At 39.6% G+C, this 26,215-nt stretch overlaps 1 protein-coding gene across 1 annotated transcript in view; it reads right to left on the reverse strand.

Annotated features, from left to right (window-relative positions):
• LOC126092652 (dynein axonemal heavy chain 1-like) overlaps positions 1–26,215 on the reverse strand; it is an 894,951-nt gene that overhangs the window by 372,428 nt on the left and 496,308 nt on the right. Inside the window, exons 33-34 of the mRNA XM_049908374.1 lie at positions 22,413–22,745; positions 2,809–3,017 (exon numbers count right to left, since the gene is read on the reverse strand). Of these exons, the coding sequence (XP_049764331.1) occupies positions 2,809–3,017; positions 22,413–22,745 (542 nt within the window). The remainder of the gene's footprint in view (positions 1–2,808; positions 3,018–22,412; positions 22,746–26,215) is intronic.

Below are 26,215 nucleotides of genomic sequence, written 5' to 3' on the forward strand. Positions count from 1 at the left end.
TTGAAAATTGTTTTCCCAAGAAAATAGTTAAACATAATTCCAAGAAAACATATAAAAAGCCTTGGCCAGCTAAAGGAATAAGAATATCTTGCAACCGTAAAAGAGAACTGTATCTAACAGCAAGAGGGAATACTGACCCCGAAATTGTTCAATATTATAAAAACTATTGTGCAGTACTAAGAAAAGTTATTAAAAAGTCCAGAAACATGCGTACCATGTCTGAGATCAGTAACTCTGATAATAAAATTAAAGCAATTTGGAATATTATTGAAAGGGAAACAGGGCAACCAAGAGCACAGGAAGACTTTAGTGCCATAAAACTGAACGACAAGTGTACTAACAAACAATCAGAAATTGAAAATATTTTCAATAATCATTTTTTAAATGTTGTGGAGAAAATAGAATCTAGATCTTCACTAGAAGAGGCAAGGCTACTAATAGAAGAGGCCATACCTGTGCAGTTTGATACAACTGTAATTCCACCAACCTCTCCCTCTGAAATCAGTAAAATAATAAACTCACTGAAAAGTAAAAGCTCTTACGGAATTGATGGCATTTACAGCAAGGTACTTAAAGCTTGTTCCCCACAGATAAGTAGGATTCTCAGCCACATATGTAATAGCTCTTTGGAGCAGGGTGTTTTCCGCGATAGACTGAAATATGCCATTGTAAAACCATTGCATAAAAAGGGGGATATGTCGCACGTCAACAACTACCGCCCAATCTCTCTTCTGACAGCTCTATCAAAAAATTTTGAGAAAGTAATGTATTCAAGAGTAGCCTCCCACATTTGTAAAAATAAAGTACTAACAAAATGTCAGTTTGGTTTTCAGAAAGGCTTTTCAACAGAATATTCTATATACACTTTCACTGATCAAATATTAAATGCTCTGAATAACCGGGCATCACCCATTGGTATTTTTTGTGATCTCTCAAAGGCCTTTGATTGTGTAAATCATGGAATTCTTTTAGATAAGCTAAATCATAATGGTTTGAGTGGGGCAGTGCACAAATGGTTTAATTCATACTTAACTGTAAGAATGCAGAAAGTTGAAATAAGTGGTTCATGTAATGTTAAAACAACAGCTGATTCCTCAAAATGGGGGGCTATCAAGTACGGGGTCCCACAGGGTTCGGTCTTAGGTCCTTTACTGTTCTTGATATACATTAATGACTTACCATTCCACATTGATGAAGATGCAAAGTTAGTTCTTTTTGCTGATGATACAAGTATAGTAATAACATCCAAAAACCAAGAACTAAGTGATGTAATTGTAAATGATGTTTTTCACAAAATTATTAAGTGGTTCTCAGCAAACAGACTCTCTTTAAATTTTGATAAAACACAGTATATACAGTTCCGTACAGTAAATGGCACAACTCCAGTAATAAATATAGACTTTGAACAGAAGTCTGTAGCTAAGGTAGAATTTTCAAAATTTTTAGGTGTGTCCATTGATGAGAGGTTAAACTGGAAGCAACACATTGATGGTCTGCTGAAACGTCTGAGTTCAGCTACGTATGCTATTAGGGTATTGTAAATTTTGGTGATAACAATCTCAGTAAGTTAGCTTACTATGCCTACTTTCATTCACTGATTTCGTATGGAATCATATTCTGGGGTAATCCATCGTTGAGTAGAAAAGTATTCATTGCTCAAAAACGTGTAATCAGAATAATTGCTGGAGCCCACCCACGGTCATCCTGCAGACATCTATTTAAGGATCTAGGGAACCTCACAGTATATATATTCACTTATGAAATTTGTTGTTAATAATCCAACCCAGTTCAAAAGTAATAGCAGTGTGCATAGCTATAATACCAGGATAAAGGATGATCTTCACTATGCAGGGTTAAATCTGACTTTGGCACAGAAAGCGGTAAATTATGCTGCCTCAAAAGTCTTTGGTCACCTACCAAACAACATCAAAAGCCTGACAGATAGCCAACTAACATTTAAAAATAAATTAAAAGAATTTCTAGATGACAACTCCTTCTATTCAGTGGCTGAATTTTTAGATATAAATTAAGGGAAATAAACAACTAAAAACAACTTAAACATTATTGTCATGCAATATTTTGTGTAATGTAATATCTTGTACAGACATCTTTTATTAACCTGACATGTTCCACATCATTAATTTGACTACATTCCACTATTCTCATTTTGCTTTTGTTGATGTTCATCTTATATCCTCCTTTCAAGACCACGTCCATTCCATTCAGCTGCTCTTCCAGGTCCTTTGCTGTCTCTGACAGAATTACAATGTCATCGGTGAACCTCAAAATTTTTATTTTTTCTCCATGGATTTTAATTCCAACTCCGAATTTTTCTTTTGTTTCCTTTACTGCTTGCTCAATATACAGATTGAATAACATCGGGGAGAGGCTACAACCCTGTCTCACTCCCTTCCCAACCACTGCTTCCCTTTCATGTCCCTCAAATCTTATAACTGCCATCTAGTTTCTGTACAAATTGTAAATAGCTTTCGCTCACTGTATTTTACCCCTGCCACCTTTAGAATTTGAAAGTGAGTATTCCAGTCAACATTGTCAAAATATTTCTCTAAGTCTACAAATGCTAGAAACATAGGTTTGCCTTTCCCTTAATCTATTTTCTAAGATAACTCGTAGGGTCAGTATTGCCTCATGTGTTCTAACATTTCTATATGATTACAATAAATATAATGATTCCTACAATAGATTGTTAAAAGCAGATTCTGTAATAGTATAGAAAAACTCCCTGTGATCAATAAAACACGAAAGGAAGTTTTATCAGTCACAATCTGATAAATTATTACCAATTACCTCATTGTCAGAAGACAATGAAAGTTGGCGCGAACTTGTTTGACATACGCTGAAAATAGGTTAGCTGGGGTTGGCGGGAGTCCCATCTCTGTCACAAAACCACGCATTTTCTGGTTGATGCGTTCCAGATCATCTGCTGCATACAAATTAGGGACGTCACCGGAGTTAAGAATACTGTTAACATCTTCTAGGAAGGACTCCAACTTAATCTGTAAACATATAAAGAAATTTTTGAGCTACATTAGTGCTGTGGCAAGGATTCAGAAAAAAACCTTATTTCAGTAACAGATTTTCATTTCATTGTTATACTCATTGATAAAAGGACTCTTTGAAATATGAGAATAATAAATTAGTTCTTGTCTATTTGTCCCCATATTCAAGGTTACTAATGGATACTAATGTTGTGGTGTCACCGCCAGACACCACACTTGCTAGATGGTAGCTTAAATCGGCCGCGGTCCATTAGTACATGTCGGACCCGCGTGTCGCCACTGTCAGTACTTGCAGACCTAGCGCCACCACATGGCAGGGCTAGAAAGACGGACTAGCACTCGCCCCAGTTGTACAGACGACATTGCTAGCGACTAGACGTACGAAGCCTTCCTCTCATTTGCCGAGAGACAGTTAGAATAGCCTTCAGCTAAGTCCATAGCTACGACCTAGCAAGGCGCAGTTAACCATATCTGGAGAGAGTCATACTTGTATTCACCATAAACGATGTATACCAAAAGGATGGATTAAAGTTAAGTATTCCCAAAGCAACGTACTTTTCTTATTAGCATTCATTGAGCATCCTGTTTCAGACTTCATGATATTCTGGGTGAGCTGATAGCGTGCCTATTCGGCCCTTCTAAATAACACTGTGTCGGCACTTCTGTCGACACATAACAAATGTAATGGTGTTTGTTGAGAAGTAGCTGGTTCAAACATTTTTGGAGAAGAATTTTTGATCACCAACAGTTGGTTGGAAAAGGATCGAGAGCAGAAGTGTTGGTGTGCAGTTGCTTATTCCCAAGCTATGCTGTTACATCCTGGCTATTTTCTTGGAAATTGTTTGAAATAGATTTATTTTCCCCAAAAAATATCAAAAACATATCACTATTTCAGTTACTAGTACGTCATATCATCTGGCGAAGCCCGATTTGGTAAAATAATATGTGTAAGAATGGGTTTGCAAAATAATAACGGCATGAATGCATTGATGTATTGGTGCACTCAATGGCCTTGAAAAATGTCAGTTGTGGTTGGTAGGAGGGCCAATTTGAGAACATTTTTACAGAAGCAAATTACCCTTTGTCTCTCCATTTCCCTCTGTATACTTTCATCTATGTCAGTTTGTTCTACTCACTGTGATACACTGTATACAGAAATCTTACTGTTGTGGCATCTAAGGTGCCCCTCTCAGCTTGGTGCTCTGAGTGGCGGTTTGTGTCACTTAAGCCTTAAATTGGCCCCGGGTGGCTGAATGGTCTTGATAAACACTGCGTAACACAACAAAGGAATCAGCTGTGGGACTTAGCATCTTAGAACATAGAAACACTTCCATTTGTCTACTCCGACAGTTCAAAAGTTGGTATAATCACTCTTTATCTCCCACGTGACAATAAACCAACTCTAGAAATTGTTGTTTACTTTCATGTCTACATATTAAGGGCTGAAGAGGTTTTGCTAGAATTGTCAAATATAACACCTGGAAATTAGCTGATCCGGTTCCTGATTCAGTCAGCACAATGGCTGACTGTCTTTAATTAATTATTAGATTTAGGCAACTTCATACTCAGTCTAATATTTCTATTTCTACTTCTCCTTTCCTGCAAGAAGAGTCACTCCGCACCCACATTAAGAAAAATTTATAACAAGATAACCTGACCACAAGAGAGTGAAAACTGTTGTTGAAGTTGAAATCGGGCAACTATAACTGCATTTTCAGAATCAATACTGGAGCAAACACATGATGAACCAGAAGTAGAATTGGATGAGATGATGTTTGGTTTGTGGGGCGCTCAACTGCGTGGTTATCAGCGCCCGTACAATTATCCAATCTTTGCTCAGTCCAATTTCGCCACTGTCCTGGATGATGATGAAATGATGAGGACAACACAAACACCCAGTCATCTCGAGGCAGGTGAAAATCCCTGACCCCGCCGGGAATCGAACCCGGGACCCCGTGCTCGGGAAGCGAGAACGCTACCGCGAGACCATGAGCGGCGGACAGAAGTAGAATTGGGAAATTGGTTTACAAAATTCAGATGAGAAACATTTAAATCAGAGAAGCACTCTGTTCACTGGTGGAAAAATGCTGCTGATTATCACCATAAACAAAATGAAGCCCTAAGAAAGAAGTAAGCAACGATCATTTTGGGCCTCTGGGGAGAGGGAGGCAGGCAGAGAGAAAACTATTTTAGTTTTTGCAAAAGTAAACATTCCAGTGAAAAGTCTTTTTATTACACAATTTCTTCACATGAAGGCTTTTTCAGGCACATAGTGTGATAACATAAATTTGTGCATCTAATCATTTATAAACTAAAAAATTATATGCACATTTTGCCAAAAATACATGCGAATTTTTCTACAAATAAATGTTGCATTTTCAGGTCCTATTGATAACTGATCATCATACACTGTATTTACCAGAATATAAGGCAAACCTGATTGTTAATATGTCCCCTTTTCTTCGGGGGTGTCTTGTGAAAAAATTATTTTTAAACTATTCTGAGTAATCAAAATCATGAAATGTTTTATTTAAATAAAGTATCTGCCCAAAAAATTAACATTACACTTATCCTAAATTGATGCCATTTATTGGTTGTCTACATTTTGATAATACAAGCAGAAATAAAATAAATGAAAAGAAATGGTTCACATTAGTTTGTGGACTTTTTTCCTTTCTACGTTTTTCGCTTACTACGTAACCGTGTCATCTGTGATGTCGCTATTTTTAAACATCATCATGTGTCCGCCCCCAGTAGCTGAGTGGTCAGCGTGACTGAATGTCAATCCTAAGGGCCTGGGTTCGATTCCCGGCTGGGTCGGAGATTTTCTCCACTCAGGAACTGGGTATTGTGTTGTCCTAATCATCATCATTTCATCCCGATTGATGTGCAAGTCGCTGAAGTGGCATCAAATCGAAAGAGTTGCACCCGCTGAACGGTCTACCCGATGGGAGGCCCTAGTCACATGACATTCGATTTGAACATCATCATCATCATCATCCTAATAGAATAGCTGTGAAATTTATATCATTGTTGTCACAAATATCTGGCTGTTTTTTTCTGAATATGTTGAGATTCTGAGGTTGTGGTTACCATGTGACCTAAGACTACAGCTGTTTTTACCTGAATACGTATCAGATTTCCCTTCTACACTGGCGTGAGAATGTTACAATGGCCCTTGCATCCAAACAAATTGTTTGCCTACCTGTCTTTCATTGCCTGTGTAGAACCAGCACTCTCTTTACCCCATCATACATCATGGTGCGCATCGACAACATTGCAGTACCCAACACGTATATACACCACAGCCCCTGTACAGACATATACCATCTCCTACAGGAACGGATACTGTTGTTGAGTATTTGTCCAATTTTAAAGTCAGATCAATTCAGACTACAAATGGATTCATGCAAACTGCAGCTTAAACATGGCAGACATTCCTAAAACCACAAAGTACATGGGATACATTCCCATGATTGGCAACATGACACGATTTGCTGCCCGTTCACTGCTCCCCTCCCCATACTCAGCTCAGTCATGCTGGTATCACTACTGCTCCCCCCCTAAACCCTACAGTATTGCTGTGCTTGAGCAACTGTGAATATTTAGTAGGGTGCAAGTCCTCTGTAACATCAGCAACTAACACATAAGTAAAAGATCGCAATCACAATACAGTCCAGTTCCCAAACTTTCGCTCATCTTGCGAGATGCTGAACTAACTCCTCGACAAGTCTTGCTGCTGTAACTTATTCTCATGACAACAATTATAGTCAATTTAATATGAATTATTTTGTTCGTTAGACATTAATCTGGATCAATTTTCCTTCTTTTTTTTGTCTCAATTTCTCCATATGTTCTAAGGCTAATTAAAAGCTGGTAACGTTTTTATCCATTATTCTAATACGTGAACAGCAACTGAATTTCACTGAATTTTTCATCTGCAACATTCTTAGTAAATCATTAAGCTCTCTTATAATAAAAAAAATATTGAATGTTACGTTATTTAAAAAGCAGCATTAATGCTTGTACATGGTAACCATACATGTACGAGATTTATTGCAAACCTGTTCAAATACAACATGAGTTTGTAAAATGATAGAAATTTGTGCTATTTCCTCTTGCATTTCACAAAATTGTCAAATTTTAAACAGAGTAATAAATTGTTGCAGTGGCTAGCCCACAATTTATCGCTTATCTCTTGCACTCCCACCATGAAAGTCAAATGTCACATGATCTTCAAGCAATGTCGATATTGTATCAAGCGCTTTGGCGTATCGAGAAATCTTGAGGCTGTTGGAATACGAGTATTGTTTGCCCACCCCCACCCCTCCGAGTCCTTCAAAATAAATCTGCATGTGACCTCAACAGTCGAAGTTTCATGTGTAAATATATGACCCCTATATAATCTATTAAACAACATAAAAATGTTAACTTCAGCAGCAAGGATTAATTGGGGAATATAAGATGACCTTGTATTTTTGACTGACGAATATGGGAAAAAACCTCATCTTACAATCAGGTAAGAACAGTAGGGTCATTAATCTTGGTGACCACCTAGGGACTTCTACCTAACATTTGTAGAACTATTCAAAGAAAGTCTATCCCCAGTAATGCAGGAGAACCTTTCATGCAATACTCAGTACAGACCGGGACATCAATTGATTCACTGCAGGAGGTATGGATAGAGAGTCTTGTGAAGTAGTTCTGAGCACACATTCCAAAATCAGTCTTGAGTAGCTACTACGACAACCCACATGCAATGGAAACATTTTAGACCTTGCAACTACAAACAGGCCTCACCTTATCGATAGGGTCAGAATAGACAGGGATTAGTGTCATGATGGCACCATAGAGACAGTGGTTACATCAATGAGAGCAGAAGACTATATATGCAGGAAAGAGTGGAAAAGCTGTTATCACATCCTACTTACACAAAGAATGGACATCGCTTGGTTCCAATATGATGGATGGAGGAGAATTATGGGCAAAGTTTACACTGATTGTAAAGCATGCTCTGGAGAAGTACGTAATGAGTAAGTGGATTAAGGGTGGAAAAGACACACAATGATTTACTAATAAAATTTGTAAAATGCTGAGGAAGCAGGGATTGTTGGAATCTCATTTCAAAAATGAATGTGGAATGTTGACAGGAAAAAATTTGTTTAAATTTGTGTGTCTATAAAAATATTAATGCTTGTAGCATACAACTTTCACAGTCATGCTTTAGTGAAAAGACCTTGCCAAAACCTGAGAAAATTGTGGTCCTATGTAACATCACTAAATGGGTCACATACTTCTACCCAGTCACTCACTGAGCAGGTCTGGTATAGCAACAGAAGATAGTACACTACTGACTATTAAAATTGCTATACCAAGAAGAAATGCAGATGATAAATGGGTATTCCTTGGACAAATATATTATACTAGTACTGACATGTGATTACATTTTCACGCAATTTGGGTGCATAGATCCTGAGAAATCAGTACCCAGAACAAGCACCTCTGACCATAATAGCAGCCTTGATACTCCTGGGCATTGAGTCAAACAGAGCTTGGATGGTGTGTACAGATACAGCTGTCCATGCAGCTTCAAAACAATACCACAGTTCATCAAGAGAAGTGACTGGCATATTGTGATGAACCAGTTACTCGGCCACCATTGACCAGACGTTTTCAATTGGTGAGAGATCCAGAGAACGTGCTGGCCGGGGCAGCAGTTGAACATTTTCTGTATCCATAAAGGCCCGTACAGGACTTGCAACATGCGGTTGTGCATTATCCTGCTGAAATGTAGGGTTTCACAGGGATTGAATGAAGGGTAGAGCCACACGTTGTAACACATCTGAAATGTAATGTCCACTGTTCAAAGTGCCGTCAATGCAAACAAGAGGTGACCGAGACATGTAACCAATGGCACCCCATACCATCACGCTGGGTGATACGCCAGTATGGTGATGATGAATACATGCTTCCTGTTGTGTTGGCAGAAGAGCCAACACTGTGTTACTATTGGAGGCTGAAATGCACACGTTTCAGCTCACGCAGGCTGGCATGAGGAGGGAAGGACTATACTGACGTGAGGTCTGGAACATGATAAAGAATTAGAATTCAGAAAGCGGACATAATTAGTTTCATACTTAACTTTAATCCATTAATGATGAACGTCGCTCTTAACGGTACATGGTTCAGAATACATTCTTGAAGAATATGGCGCCTTGCTAGGTCATAGCAAATGACGTAGCTGAAGGCTATGCTAAACTGTCGTCTCTGCAAATGAGAGCGTATGTAGACAGTGAACCATCACTAGCAAAGTCGGCTGTACGACTGGGGCGAGTGCTAGGGAGGCTCTCTAGACTAGAACTGCCGCATGGCGGCGCTCGGTCTGCAATCACTGATAGTGGCAACACGCGGGCCCGATGTATACTAACGGACCGCGACCGATTTAAAGGCTACCGCCTAGCAAGTGTGGTGTCTGGTGGTGACACCACACTTCCAGTGTGTGTTCACCGCGATGTTGCCAAACACGGATGCGACCATCATGATGCTGTAAACAGAACCTGGATTCATCCGAAAAAATGGTGTTTTGCCATTCATGCACCCAGGTTCGTCATTGAGTACACCATCGCAGACACTCCTGTCTGTGATGCAGCATCAAGGGTAAACGCAGCCATGGTCTCTGAGCTGATAGCCATGCCATCAAACTGTTTGTGCAGATGGTTGTTGACTTGCAAATGTCCCCATCTGTTGACTCAGGGATCGAGATGTGGCTGCACCATCCCTTACAGCCATGCGGAAAAGATGCCTGTAATCTCAACTACTAGTGATACGAGGCCGTTGGGATCCAGCACGGCATTCCTTATTACCGTCCTGAACCCACCAATTCCATATTCTGCCAACAGTCACTGGATCTCGACCAACGCGAGCGGCAATGTCACAATACGATAAACTGCAATTGCGATAGGCTACAATCCGACCTTTATCAAAGTCGGAAATGTGATGGTAAGTATTTCTCCTTCTTACACGAGGCATCACAACAATGTTTCACCAGGCAACGCTGGTCAACTGCTGTTTGTGTATGAGAAATCGGTTGGAAACTTTCCTCATGTCAGCACGTTGTAGGTGTAGCCACCGGCGCCAACCTTGTGTCAATGGTCTGGAAAGCTAATCATTTGCATATCACAGCATATTCTTCCTGCCGGTTAAATTTCGCATCTGTAGCACTTTTGATGACCAGTAGTGTATAATGTAGGTTCAATCAATACTCAGGTATACAGAGATGTGTTGGGTGGCAGGTTTGTAAAGTTGCTGCTCCACATATGGTGTGGATCATCTATGAAAAGAAGAGAAAGTAGTTCATGTAACTACTGAACTCAGTAGGCACAGAAAAGGTATATGAAACACGAAGTAAATAGATCCTATTCAATGAACAGTGAAAACAGTTCATAATTTTTTGCAAGTTTAGTGATTGTATAGTGGATGTTACCTTTGATGACCTTGGAGTTTACAAGCCAAGAGAAGACAACACTACACTGTGGCTGCAATTGTTGCCATGTGCAGAAGGAATTAGTGAGCTATCAACTCCATTGTGCCCTGCTAAGAGCCTGCCACATCCTCTAGGGAGCTATTGCAGCTGGCAATACCTGTCCCTTCAATGAAGAAGAAGAAGAAGAAGTTTATGGAAGAGGGAAATGTGAAAATTGGAGTAAAGCTAAAGGTCTCTGACAGTGAAACTGTATTTAATGATTCATGAATACAAACAAGTCAAATGCCACTAGAAACTCCACTGAGATCAGTTGAATCCAAGCTGAAGCAAGATAAAACTTTTTCAGATCTATTTCTTCATGCACTTCTCATTTTCAAGCCGTGTAGTTATTGCCTCCAAAGAAATGTTGATAATTTCTTGCAGCAAAAAATGGAATGTAAGTAAAATGTTTTTAAACTATATAAGTATAGAGGAAGGGGGAGGAGGGGGTGGGGGAGATCCATGACAGATGAGAGTATTGTCATTTATTGGGATTAAGGAGGACTTGATACAGAGATCGTCATGGAACAAAGACAAGAATGACATTTCTGAGTGAATGTATAAACTAAACTTAGAACTGGACTAGAGAGTTTTTTTTAAATGAGTAGCATAGATATAACTGTAAAAAGGTTTTTATTCTTTGATATGGCTATGTAACAAAGAAACTTGTTCTTAATTAATTTTCTGAGTTTTGCTATTACGAGTTGCTATTCTGGACTTTTCTAAAATAGAGATTAGTCTGTGAGCTTATGGACATGAAAAAGGATTTTATTCTGAGACTGTAAAAGGAAATATCATGTAGAAATGACAAAATATTCAAAGCTACTCTAGCCAAAATTTTGTTTTATTCTGAACGGCAATATAATTAAGTCACCTGAAATACTTTGGCTCATTTTGCATTATTTAAATTCTCGCATGTTATTATTCTTTAAAGATTCCAGTCTTAGCTTGAATTTTGTGTGTGTGTTTGTTTGTGTGTCTATCAACATGCCAACGCTTTCATTTGGTAAGTTACATCAACTTTGTTTGTAGATATATTTTTCCCACATGGAATGTCTCCCTCTATTATATTCATATCATTAATTTACTTTCTGTATTTAGAAGCAATTTTCCAGTTTCAACAAAATGGAAAGTGGTGAGTTTTTAACTATTTGCTAGCAAGTAATAAAATGTTATTACATGACGCAGAGTAAAAGAAAAAAATTGGTAATAACGTAAAAGGAGAAGTAGTTACGAAATTGTAGGGAGGTGAGGAAGAGTTTAAGCACATGCTTTGCACGTTTATTTTATGGAACAACTATGAAATCAATAATCAAGTCTTGTACTCGAATGAGGTGGTACTGGAATGAATAGTGGATGAAGCAAAAATAAAAGAGAGTTTGAAAAATTACAACATAAGACCAGTGAACTTAAGACACATAGGCAGCATGTCCAACAAGTGCTGGAATTCTTAGAGAAGAAAATGAATAATGAGATTTAATGAGATTCTGTTAGAAGAGATTAGGCTACTAGCGAATCATTCTGGAAATTATATGGGGTGTTTAGAGCGACATTTAGAGGGAAATGAAGGAAGAGTAAATTTTAGAAGAAGTGCTCCTCAAGCAGGAGTGAGTGGCTGTGAGAATCAATTCTGGGAAGGATTTAGGTTTGAAATGGGAAAAGGTGTAAATAAGAAATTTCTGACCTTTGACTGAGAAGGAACAACCTGCCCAGGTATTTCATGAAACCTTGCCTGTAGCTTGGCACTACAAAAGAAAGGTATATCTTGTGAAAAATCATTTACAGATAAGTGCATTGCAGTGAAGACTGTTGAGTGTAGATAGATTTCAGTCTTATGAGAGGTTTAAAAGAGTGTTTAAGTCAAAATTTTGGTCAAAGGGTGCATGGAAGAAATTAATATTGTACTTGCTGGGGCCAGGTGTGTACACAGATATGTGGGTTGGTTATAGGAATTTCATGGAATGGCATCACAATCTGGCAAAATATTCAGATAAGGTATTTATGAGCCACACCTGCTTGGAACATTTATCAATAGGTTACTTGCAGTAGCTAGAGAAAAACTCATAGGAAGAACTTGGTAAAGTGCCCAGCAATTGTTAGAATTCCTTGATCAACTTAAATACTTAAATTTGTCAAGTGTAGTTATAATAATAACATAGCAGTAAAAAAAAGACATGGACAAAAAAGGAGAATAGCCAGGAGGAGCTTGCCTATCAAGTCAGTTATGGATGGATGATACATAAACAGCAAAATACTAACAAGAATAGCAGAGGAAACAATAGGTTTTACCACAACAGAAATGAGGGATACCAAAACCAGAACTGTAATAATAACTGATAAAATTAATAGTAATAGTAAGAATGGGAGAAGAAAAGGAAGAGTCAGTCCACCTCTGGGGAATCGAGGAATATACCAAGTGCCAACAGACACTAATAGGCTTTGGAGAGAGCCAGTGGCTACCAAAGGTGTGAGAATTAGTGAGTGTCCACTGTAGGAAGAAACCAGTTGTGTTGACAACATGTAACCCAATAAAGAGGTATAGCACTAAGCTTTTGTAAGATTTCACGAAGAACGAGAGTCAAAAGAACTGTTATTTGTCAAAACCTCAGCTGAGTGGAAGTGTCAATGACATAGAGTTGATGCAATAGATTTGACCAAATGTCAGAGTTGAGTGGAGAGGAGCCTCTCGTAGCTGTAGGTGCAGGAAACATGCAGCAGTCCTCAGCAGGTAGGAGGTCTAAGTCAGTTGCAAAGTCTAACAAAAAGAAGAAGGTTCTGCTGCTATGTAGTTTGCACGGTAGAGGTGAGGGCCAGCAGTTGCAAGAAGTGTTGGGGGAGTGATCTCAAGGTCACCAGCATTGTGAAGCTTGGTGCAGGGTTGGCTCAGGTGACTGACAGCATAGAGGAGTTATGCAGGAATCTTACGAAAGAGGATCAGGTAGTGATTCTGGGTGGAGCAGCATAGAGGAGTTATGCAGGAATCTTACAAAAGAGGTCCAGGAAGTGATTCTGGGTGGAGCAGGGAATAGTCTAGATAGGGTTGGGGAATATGATGTAGGTGGTGACCTGGTAAAGATAGCTACTCAAACTGGTGGCACTAATGTGCATTTTGTGCAACTGTTTCAGCATGATGATTAGCCTCATGGCTGTTAGGCGTGTTAACATGGGGCAGGAGAAAGCACTGATGGCAGAGGGCATGGGTCACATTGCAGTGGTGCCAGTTGAGTCTTTCAATAGGTCAGGTTTAATTAGGCATGTCCTGCACCTCAATAGGTATGAGAAGGGAAGGCTGGCAAAGCTTATAGGTGACATTGTAGTGGGTGGTGGTGAGATCACTCATTGAAAAATTCCAGTAGTAGTTGGTGTTAGAGCTGCACATTTTTTAAATTGAAGTCAGCTGATAGGTATACCTGCCTAAAGGAAGTCCCTCTAACTAAGGAATCACCTTCAGAGGAGGTCAGGTATCCAAGTAGAGAAGGAATTAGCACATTCCATCAAAATATAAGAGGTATTAGAGATAAAGTTAGTGAACTGCTTATAGATATAGTCTCTGACATTATTGGTATACCGGAGCACCACTTAAATAATTGGACAATTCAGAGGCTTCCTTTATCAGAATGCAAATTAGCTGGCTGTTTTTCAAGGAGTTCCTTGTGGAGTGGGGGACTGGTCACGTACATAAAAAACAGTATTCTGTTTGAATCCACAGATGTATCATGACACTGCACAAAGCAGATATTTGAATGTTGAGGAGTACAAGGCAGCCTGGGTGGCTGACTAGTGGGATAAGAATATCATGTAGAACGAAGTGGGAATTACATCAAAATGTTAGAAGTAGTCACAATCAAGCTACACTATGTGATCAAAAGTATCCGGACACCACCAAAATCATGAGTTTTTCATACTAGGTGCATTGGCTGCCACTTACTGCCAGGTACTCCATGACAGCGGCCACAGTAGTCATTAGACATTGTGAGAGAGCAGAATGGGGCGCTCCACGGCACTCATGGACTTCGAACGTGGTCAAGTGATTGGGTGTCACTTGTGTCATACGTCTGTATGCCAGATTCCCAAACATCCCTCGGTCCAATGTTTCCGATGTGATAGTGAAGTGGAAACGTGAAGGGACATGTACAGCACAAAAGTGTACAGGCTGACCTTGTCTGTTGACTGACAGAGACCATCGACAGTTGAAGAGGCTTGTAATGTGTAATAGACAGACATCTATCCAGACCATCACACAGGAATTCCAAACTGCATCAGAATCCACAGCAAGTACTTGACAGTTAGGTGGGAGGTGAGAAAACTTGCATTTCATAGTCGAGCGGCTGCTCATAAGCCTTACATCACACTGGTAAATGCCAAACGATGCCTCGCTTGGTGTAAGGAGCGTAAACACTGTGTGGAGTGACAAATCATGGTACACAATGTGGCAATCTGATGGCAGGGTGTGGGTATGGTGAATGCCCGGTGAACGTCATCTGCCAGCATGTGTAGTGCCAACATTAAAATTCGGAGGCAGTGGTGTTATGGTGTGGTCGTGTCTTTCATGGAGGGGGCTTGCACCCCTTGTTGATTTCATGGCACTATCACAGCAAAGGATTACATTGATGTTTTAAGCACCTTCTAGCTTCTCACTGTTGAAGAGCAATTCAGGGATGGCGACTGCATCTGTCAACACAATCGAGCATTGTTCATAATGCATGGCCTGTGGCAGTGTGGTTACATGACAATAACGTCCCTGTAATGGATTGGCCTGCACAGAGTCCTGACCTGAATCCTATAGAAAACCTTTGGGATGTTTTGGAACACTCCATGAAGACTGGGCTGCTATTCCCCTAGAAACCTTCCAGCAGCTGATTCAACATATGCCTGCGAGAGTGGAAGCCGTCATCAAGGCTAAGGTTGGGCCAACACCATACTGATTTCCAGCATTACCGATGGAGGGCGCCAAGAACTTGTAAGTCATTTTCAGACAGGTGTCCGGATACTTTTGATCACTGCTCCATAAGTTGGACCATTATGCAATACGGGGAGTACCTCACTTTTAGTTCACATCTTACTTTAACAAAAGACAGCAAAAGGTCATTATTTGCAGTGTTGAGAATGATGCAATATGGGGTCTGAGTGGAGTATGATCAAATTGATCAAATGGGGGGGGGGGGGGGGGGCGTGCCCCAGGATTCAGTGTTGGGGCCACTCCTGTTCCTTATTTATATAAATAATATGCCCTCTACTATTACAGAAAATAAACTAATGCTAAATCACTGTAAGACTCAATTCACTCAAGATACAATTCAACAAAAACCAATGTTTTAAATTCACAGAATGGGCATATGATTAGTGAAACTGAACAGTTCAAATTTCTAAGTGTTCAGATAGATAGTAAACCGTCATGGAAAGCCCATGTCTTGTTCAAAAACTTAATGCTGCCATTTTTACCATTCAAATGGTATCTGCAGTAAGTGATCATTTGGCACCAAAATTGGTCTACTCTGCTTATTTTCATTCACTTATATCATATGGTATTATATTTTGGGGTAACTCTCCCACTATAAAAGGATATTTTTGGCTCCGAAATGGGCAGTTTGGGCCATACGTGGTGTAAGTTGGCAAACCACATGTCGACACCTGTTCAGTAGTCTGGGTATTTTGACACTGCCCTCTCAATGTATATATTCTTTACTGTTATTTCTTGTTAACAATATTGGCTTAATCCCAATAATTAGCAGCTTTCACTCAGTTAACACTAGGCATAAATCCAACCAACATTTGGACTGCACTTGCTTGACTCTTATGCACAAAAGCTACCACAAGAGTTCAAAAATCTTCTTTCAAATCAAAACAGAAAAGTTTCCTCATGGGTCACTCCTCCTATTCTGTTGAGGAGTTCCTTGAAAAATGAAGCTGATTCTTACGTTATATTGTTGAGTGCGTTCACTTAAACTTATGGCTTGACGAGATGATTCATGGGAAATGAGAGTATTGCCATCTGTTGGGATTAAGGATGATTTGATAAAGAGATCAAGGAATGAAGATCAGAGTGACTGTATATCCTGTACATTTGTATATACGCCAATATCCCTCACGCCTACAGTTCTGCCACTATTGCACACTACCTCTCCTGACGTCCTTCAGACTCCAAACCCACTACCTCATTCTTTACACACCTTCCTAACTGTATCCTAACATACAACTACTTCTCCTTTGAAGGGAAGATAGACAAACAAATCCACGCAACAGCCATGGGCACCCACATGGTGCCCTTCTATGCCAATCTGTTTACAGGCCATCTACAGGTAATTTTCCAAGCCTCCCAAAAACCCAAACCACTGGTCTGCTTCAGTCTACTCCAGTCCTGTTATAGATTACCTTACCCCAGGAGCAAAATGGACCACCCTGTGGCACAAAATGCAGCTGGAAATAACATGCTTGATTTCACTGGCTGCTTCATCACCCTTGCCATCTAGATCGTCACCTTCACCACCAGCTCTTCTGAAATGCACTAATGGCAGTTATCCTTACAACACATCCCCCTTCCCCGCACCAGTCCAGAATGCTGCTTACATCCAACATGACACAGCTGCATTCCGACTGGAGCACCCAGAGATGGTGCTCATGTGTGCATTAGGTGTGGTTGCTTGTGGTTTTTTTTTTTTTTTTTTTTCTGAAGAAGGCTTTGGCCAAACGCTTAAATGTATAAGTCTTTTGTCATGCCTGTCTGGAACTCAACATGTCACCTTTACAGTGAGTAGCAACCTATCGTTTTCATGACATTGTAGATATTCCAACCTGGACTTTCCATTGTTTTATTTACAATTAGCTGCTGTGAATAATCACAACCATACAATGTCTATAGTTATGGATCTAGAGTAATTTAAGCTGAAATGTAGATAAAATATCTACAGGTGTGCATTCAGGGTGATTTAAGACTGAAAAGCACATTACCAAGTTGTAAGTATGGATGATGTCATACTGTGATTCACCGGAAGCATACACATTTACATACGTACTTCTACATGCCACTGTACAGTGTATTGCAGAGGGTACTTCATATCACTATAAACAATTTTTTTGCCCTATTCAGTGCATATGTTCTGCAGCCTTGGCAGAGATATGCACACAGCAGATTCAGCCCAGTCCAATATGCCTCTAAATTCTCAGTGCAAGACATTAACACAACCAGTTTACATGCTGATAATGTATCAGCAGACCCTTGAAGTCAACACTCTTTTAGCAGTCAATCAATCCTTATGTGTCTCATACAGATAATCTAGATGGATGCAACCACTAACTCAATACAACATCTGGAATAAACATTAGTATTTACCCCAGTTGGTCTCAACACTAAGGTGTAATTAAGTACATTCCTCCCTGCCTTTTTAAGCACCTTCTGCACCATGTGTAATACCATAGTAAAAATGATCTGTGAATGCATAAACAAATTAACAAAGACCAATAATCACAAACTGAGGGACAGATGATATGTAGAGAAAATGAAGGGTACATTTCAGAATTCTCATTTCATGTACATTGTAAATTTCACACAACATATATTTGAAATGAGAAAGCAAGAGCATAAACGGAAAAAATGTCAATGTGACAGAAAAAATTACAGGTGTTCTACACGACTATCCTTGTTCACAGGCACAAGATCTATGTGATCATTTATTTCATGCGCCACATCTGAAGCATATGTGGAGTTACCAATAAAGGCACATTAGAAATGTAAATTTTGACATCTGAATTGTTTTTGGCAAAGGAGGCGCGCGCGCACACACACACACACACACACACACACACACACACACACACACATACGTTTTTCACCTAATGCCATGAAAAGAAATCCACAGGTGTAAGGTAGGGTGGCTCTTACTTCTCAAGTTTAAAAGTGCTACTTTCTGTGACATTTGTACATGTATTAAACATAAAACTGAAGAAAAAAAATTATGTTGCTGCCGAGAATGGTATAAGAACTACTGGATGGTTCCTACTTGCTCTGTCAAAAAGTATAGGTAAATAGTTCTTGACACTGTAATCTCCATGAATAAAACTTTTGGTGAGTTGTGCTGTACCCCATATTCAAATATTGTGCTGGTTGCTCTTGCTGTTTATCTAGTAGTTTGCCTCACCATTAAAACTGAGATAAGCAGGAAATGTTTATTCCCATTTGGCTTCCAACATTTTTGTAGCATAATTCATATGTTTAACATTGTCTTCCTGTATATGATTTAATTTTCAGCTTCATTTAGAGAGCATGCAAACCATTATTTGTAGAATTATAAATCTCCACTGGCATCATATGTCGATTTCTGTGGACAACATTCAAACTAAAGGCAATTTTTCCAATGTTTTGTGGTGATATATCTGGCTGGCTGGTAGTTTTTCCTTTGCACAAACATTCTCTTTCCACAGCTGATGCCATATGCAAATATTGCTGGTATTTGGAGGTGTTTGACGCTACCACTGATGAAATCTTCTCTGAACAGTAATGACAGAACATCAAATGTTAAATTCTGTTACACACTGAGTTTCGGCCACAGTGTTCTTCAGAAAGGAAAATACACCACATTCACAGTAGCAAGAACACCTCCCACCATTACTGCTATCTCCAGCCACTCCAGCTCAATCCTATTTGGCTTTGTCAAAGAGTTCAATGTATAACAGTCTTTTTGCTGTGCCTTTCATCTTTACGGTGAGCAGCAATCTACCCCTTTCATAACACTGTTGATATTCCAACAGGGAATTTAATTGTTTAACTGTTAAATTCTAACACGCACAATACTTTCTGTACAGAATATGCAATTTACACTCTTGACATGGAACTTTTCTCTTATAGATCAACATACACATACTAGCTGTAGTTTTCTGTGCTTCCACAACAAGCTAAATTTTGAACTTTTCACATTCTCTGTAAATCTTATCAAAGATGCATTAAACAGTTACAGCCTTTTGTAATCCATACATATTATAAAAATAGATTTACGTATGTGTGTGCATTTGTATGTTCCACATCTCATAGTAAACAACAAGGAAATAGTGTTTGCAAGTGATTTTAATGTGGATTTATTGAAAAGCTCTGTCAGTGAATAATTATTGCAATCAGTAACACTGTCACTCAATTTAATTCCTTTCGTGAACTTTGCAACTAGGGTATGTAAATGCTCTGAGGCTGCAATTGATGATATATTTGTAGGCAAACCTAGAAAAAAAGTCATATCACAAAACCAATAGTAAATGGGCTATCTGATCATGACATGCAGGATCTTGTGTTAAATAACGAAACTTGTCAGGATAAAAAAAAAATCTATTAAATCTGAGTACAGCACAGTAATAAATCAGTCAAAAATTGAGAATCTTAGGAGATTGCTCAAAGACATGAACTGGATAGATGTTTATAATACTTCCGACTCAAATGTAAAATACAAGTAATTCATTAATAAAGTTACTTACTCTTTCAAAAAGTGTTTCCCTAAAGGTAACTCAAATCAAACAGAAAACTTAAAATAAACCATGGATTACACAAGGAATAAAGATATCATGTGGACCAAAAAGGAGACTGTATCCACTATCCAGGAACAGCTCCGATGTTAGCATTGTAACACATTACAAAGAAAGCTGCAAAATATTGAAGCAAGTAATCGAGAAATCTAAGCAGCTTAATTATGAGAAAAAGATAATTACATTAGGCAACAAAATTACAACTATATGGGATATAGTGAAGACAGAGACTGGTGGGGATAACAAGGAAAAGGAACGGATGGCTCTGAAAATAAATGAGACATTGCTAACAAGTGTATGTAGTGTTGCAAACCTCTTAAACAAGTACTTTGTTTCCACTACTGACAGCTTGGGGTTATCAGGTTCCTTAAACAGTACAATGGAGATATGAGGCCAGTCTTTATAAATAACTTCAGTGAAATGGAAATGACACTCATGTCTCCCAAATTAGCAACATCCATCACAAAACCCTTAAAATCTAAGTATTCTAGTGGTTATGAAAACATATCAACAAAATTAATCAAAGAGTGTTCACGCAAGTTGAGTTCTATCTTAAGCTATTTGTGTAATCGATCTATTATAAGCAGAACATTTCCAGGCGGGCTAAAATATGCGGAAGTTATACCTTTTTAGAAGGATGGGGGGAAAAAGAGATACCATCAAACTACCAACCAATTTTGACTTTTTCAAAAATATTTGAAAAGGCCGAGTTCAAGTGTCTTCTTAAGCATCTAACAGCAAATAATGTATAGTCCAAGTCACAGTTTGGGTTCCTTAATGGTTCTGATATAGAGAAGGCTATTTACAAAAACAGTGAGAATGTACTTAATTCATTAGATAACAAATTGGAAGCTACTGGCATTTTCTGTGACCAGTCAGAACCATTTTACTGTGTGACTCTCACCATTTTCTTAAGTAAATTGGAATATTACAGTGTCACTGGCAATGCGTAAAATGGTTCACGTTATGGTATCAAAAAATGGGTTCAAATGGCTCTGAGCACTATGGGACTCAACATCTTAGGTCATAAGTCCCCTAGAACTTAGAACTACTTAAACCTAACTAACCTAAGGACATCACACACACCCATGCCCGAGGCAGGATTCGAACCTGTGACCGTAGCAGTCCCGCGGTTCCTGACTGCAGCGCCAGAACTGCTAGACCACCGCGGCCGGCAGTTGTGGTATTGATAGCAATGATGCCACGGCGTAGTTGCAAGTTCATAAGTTGGCACTACGACAGACACTGACAATAGCGCCTTCTAGCTCTACGAGCTCCGCTGCAGATTCTGCCCATTTCATCAAGAGCAGATGGCCTGTAAACATCGCTTCAACCTCAGCTTGCTATTGAGACTATGTACTACTTACGACAGGTCTAAGGCTTCGCACATCAGTGCAAAATTATGTATTCAGTCAACATTGTGATACAGTAAACCATTTATAAGAGCAGTACCAAGAGATTCTCACCTTTTCCTGCTCTTACTCACTTCCTACATTCGGCCTACCTTTCAGTTTACAGGAGCAGACACACGCGCAGCCTTCCAGGCGTGATGCAAAACAAGTCTTACCTAACTAACAGGAAACAAAGGATGTCCTGAAATACCTGTGCAGTAGGCAGTCAGTCTTCATATGATTAGGAATTAATTACATGTGGTGTTCCTTAAAGTTCCATCTAATACAAACCACTGGACCAAATTCAAATAAACACATATCTTTCTTTCAGACAAGAGAGAGATTGTGGTCATGTGTTTGATTTGCGTGCGCGCGCGCGTGTGTGTGTGTGTGTGTGTGTGTGTGTGTGTGTGTGTGTGTGTGTGTTTTGTCTATTTCCGATGATGGTCTTATTGGCGGAAAGCTTACTTTCTGACAGTCTTTTAGTTGTGCCTATCTGCAACTCAGCATCTCTGTTATATGGTGAGTAGCAACTATTTTTGTCATAATATTGTCATAAGACACACAATTCATGAGATATAAACAATGAGATGTATGACAAACTGCTGCATCATGCATGATGTTTAAATTTATTTCTTCATTGTTAGCAACTCCATTTGCAACTCATTCACCAGATAGTATCCACGTATACCATTGAATATACCTACAAAATTATGACATTCCATGACTCATAGTTCAGGAGAAATGGTGTCATAAATATTCGCACAAGATCAAATGCTGCATGGTACAGGCATGGATGCACCGCTATAAATAAATGTCTGGGCAGTGTCGGGTTTCTCCGCTAGTTTCTACATATATTTTTTAAATGGCTCTGCATGTAATTATGTAATGAGCTATCATCAGCATTATAAATATTATTTCCAACCAAATTAACTGCTTCTACATTTTACATGACCTCCCATTGTTGTTACTAACCTGAGTATCTGAGAACACGAATGCACTTTGTCGACCCTGGACACCAGAATTCAGGAGCATAGACTTCACATCATCACGCCAGTCTGACAGACCATATGTTCGACTCATTTGCAGTTCAGAACCAGCCAACCCAGCAACATGAGTAGCCAGCCGTGCCAATGACCGTCGGCCAGAACCTGCAACTCCAAGGAGAAGTGCGTGCCCACGAGGAAGCCGTAAAATACGTGCCAGGCGACAAGTGTGCCGTACTGCATCAGTAAAAAGTACAAGGCGCATTGGTGCAGTGCTTGAGTAGTTGTAATCAGCCAGAGCTTCTTCAAGAACTCTTGACAGCTGCAACAAATAAATTTAATTTGTTTCACAGAACAGTTTTAATATTATGAATAATGTTCATTGAATATGGCAATTTGCATCCTCTATAGCATGAAAGTGATATTATGTATTAGAATACTTCACACCACTCAATGACCCAGTGCTCCATGTTATAGAGTATGTGGACAGGGGGGTATTATCAGAAATAGATGTAAGTTAATACTTACAATTCAAATACATAGTATAAGAAAAAGTAGCTTGTCCACTCCTGCCCCCATAATTCCACCACACACTCTCACAGCCCCATGGTGGTTTTATAGTATGCTAGCTCTCTATCCAAGAAGGAGGTTTGGTATGGAACTATATGGGTTGGATCTGAGTCAAAAGAGGGCATTGCACCAATGGACTTCTTATCAGTAGGTGGTGAAGCAGCTTGGAACCAAGTGAGAAAGTGAGGACTCAGGCACAAATGTGCCTTTTAGAATGTTGGAGGTTGTTGTAGACTGTTCCACAATGTTACAGAAACTTCTAGAAGATTTGAGAATAGTCTAGATCCCTGAGGTAATCTGGAACTAATAGGAGATGCATCACATACTTATTCTGTGCATTTTCAGCAAACATTTCCATTTATTCGAAAATCAATGCCAGCAGATGAAATCAATGTTTGTTTGAAGAAATCATTTTGTTGGCCTCAAGTGGGGAAACTACAACTAACAAACAAACATAAGAGGTCAACCTGCCAAAGAAGCAAAATATTTCATCGAAAAACTCTTACAAATAATGATGTATTTATAAGTGAAGACATCACCTAATTAATTCTGTAACTGGTCAAATTGAAACTATGTATGATTTATGTAACATTGTCAACATCACAAAAGAATCAATAATAGGTGGTTATAATTGAAGTGCAGCTACTCACGGAGGTCCAGTGTGGGCTGCAATAATTGTATGGCAGCAAAACTTGGTAGAATGCTAATGTGTTAATGCAGAACCAATTTACACTGGTAAAACATTAGTTCCAACTGTGGCCACCAAGTGAAAATCTGGTAATGTGCACTATTTGTATTACAGTACGACATCCAACCTGTGTCCACCTGCTTAGCTGGGAATGACATGTTTGCCTCCCATGCACTGGGCCCGGGTTCAATTCCCGGCCGGATTGGAGATTTTCTCTGCTTGGGGACTGGGTGTTGTGTTGTCCTCATCATCATTTCATCCTCACCATTGGCCGCAATTCGCCCAATGTGGCGCCGACTGAAATAAGACTTGCACTTGGCAACCGAACCCGAATGGGACATCCTGGCCAACAATCCCAGACGATCATTTCATTTCATTTCATTCAACCTGTCATTTGACAAGCCAAAACATAAATGAACAGTAGGATTATCAAGAAGAGAGACAGTGCACTGTTTATGAAACTGTTTTATGTAAATGACAGTGCTGCATTGAGAGAATACCAATGACTGAAAGGTCTGAGAGGCTCGACGTCATTAAATGATTTAAAGAAGATGATAACGAAATCCAAAAACATGGATGAGCTTTGTAAGGCACCTGGAAGATGAAGGTGTCCTATCCCGGTGGAAATAACTGAGAAGCTTGCTTTTGTTTTAAATGACAATGCAGCACATGCCCAGGATAGTGCTAGTGCTTAAGCAGTGTCAGGAGAAATGTCCAGCCTATGATTAAAAGTATGGACAGTTTTGTGGTCTATTTTACACTGATACCATTACAAGATCCAGATGGTGCAGCAACTGAAACCTTGTGATCTGCAGCAACTTTCTAAATTTACTCTTTGGTTTCTAGTACAGATTGAAGTTGATGACATCTGGCCATGCAAGATTCTATGGAGTGATGAAACACGCTTTACACTACAGAGAGCAGTGAATACACAGAGCTGGTGAATTTGGGATACTGTTAAACCACATGATGTTCACAAAGAGCTACTGCACTTGCTGTATGTGACAGTGTGGTGTGGATTCAAAAGCACTTTTATTCCCGGTTCACATATACCATGATGTCTGCACATTATCGAGACGTCCTCCTACAGCATGTGATTCTTGCTTTGGAAGACTACAACAGTGCAGAAGCTGCTGCTTTCATGCAAGATGGGGCAACATGTCATGTTGCTCGCCCAGTGAAAGATCTGCTTAATGCAACCTTTCATGAATGGTTCATCTCCAGAGGTTCGTATGGCTTTGAAGATCATCTGATCAGAATCCATGTGGCTTTTGGCTCTGGGAGACATCTGCAAGAAAGTATTTACCTGGGACACATTCAGCCTCTACCTGATCTGAAGGCCATTATACATGAACATATTGCTCAGATGTCATCGGACTGTTGCAAGCAACTGCTGATGACATCTTTTTACAGATGCAGCATCTCATTAACGTCTCTGGTTATCAAAGTGAACCAATTGTGTAGACGGCAGTTAATAACAAAATTAACATTATGCCTTTCTCATTTGTTTGACCTTTTCCGTAAACACACCATGCGTAATCCATCACATCAACAAATGTTTTGCATCACCCTGATATGTCATACAGGCATGTTGGTATTGTAACTGTTCCTGCACCAATCTGAAGGTCATCCATGACATGGTTCATAAAAATACATGACAGTCGAATGCCTGCAGCCATTCAATTGAAGTAAAGCAACAGTAGCAATGCATTAGAGGCGTCTGCAGAACAGAAGAGTACATATCCATCACACCACGAAGGCCAGTCGCGACCAATAATAGGGTTATAATCTCAATTTAAGCACATAAGTCTTGTCAACCAGGGAAGTTGCTCAAAGTGTGCACCAGAATCAAAGTGATGTGGTTTGAACATGGACTCAGTTCCAATGGACAATTAATGTTGAGGACTTACACCACACAGGTCATCCACATTTAACAGGTGCACTGCATGATCGATATCTATGACTTTTGAGTCAAAGGAATCATGGGCTGAGTGCTCCAACTGAATTCAGCATTTGAAGATGCTACAGGGTGTCATGTATAGCATCAAACTGTTAGGAGAAGATTGCATGATGCAAACATCCATTCCAGCAACCGTGGCAAGCACCACATCACACATCACATCACCATGGATTCCGTTACAGATGAGTGAGAAATCATGCAGAATGGTCAGCCCAGGGTTGACACCGGATACTGTTCACTGACGTAACTCAGTCCTGTTTGTACCTTGCTAATCACAGACAACGTGTCTAGAGACAACAGGGTATATTGATCACCTCCAACACTGTCTCCCACATGTGTAGTTTGGTGGTGGTGGAGTGATGTTGTGGGGTGGCATTATATGGGGCCACTGAACACCTCTTGTGGTTGTTCACAGCAGTCTCACTGATCTACTATAGAGGGACAAGATTCTTCAGCCAATAGTAGCTCTGTATCGCCAACATTTTGGTGATAATGTCATATTGCTGAATAACATGTGCTCATTCCTTCAGAATGGAGTGGCTTGCCTGTTCCTCAGACATGAACCCAATCAAAT

Source organism: Schistocerca cancellata, chromosome 7, assembly GCF_023864275.1.
Source record: "Schistocerca cancellata isolate TAMUIC-IGC-003103 chromosome 7, iqSchCanc2.1, whole genome shotgun sequence".
NCBI classification, from domain to species: domain Eukaryota; kingdom Metazoa; phylum Arthropoda; class Insecta; order Orthoptera; family Acrididae; genus Schistocerca; species Schistocerca cancellata.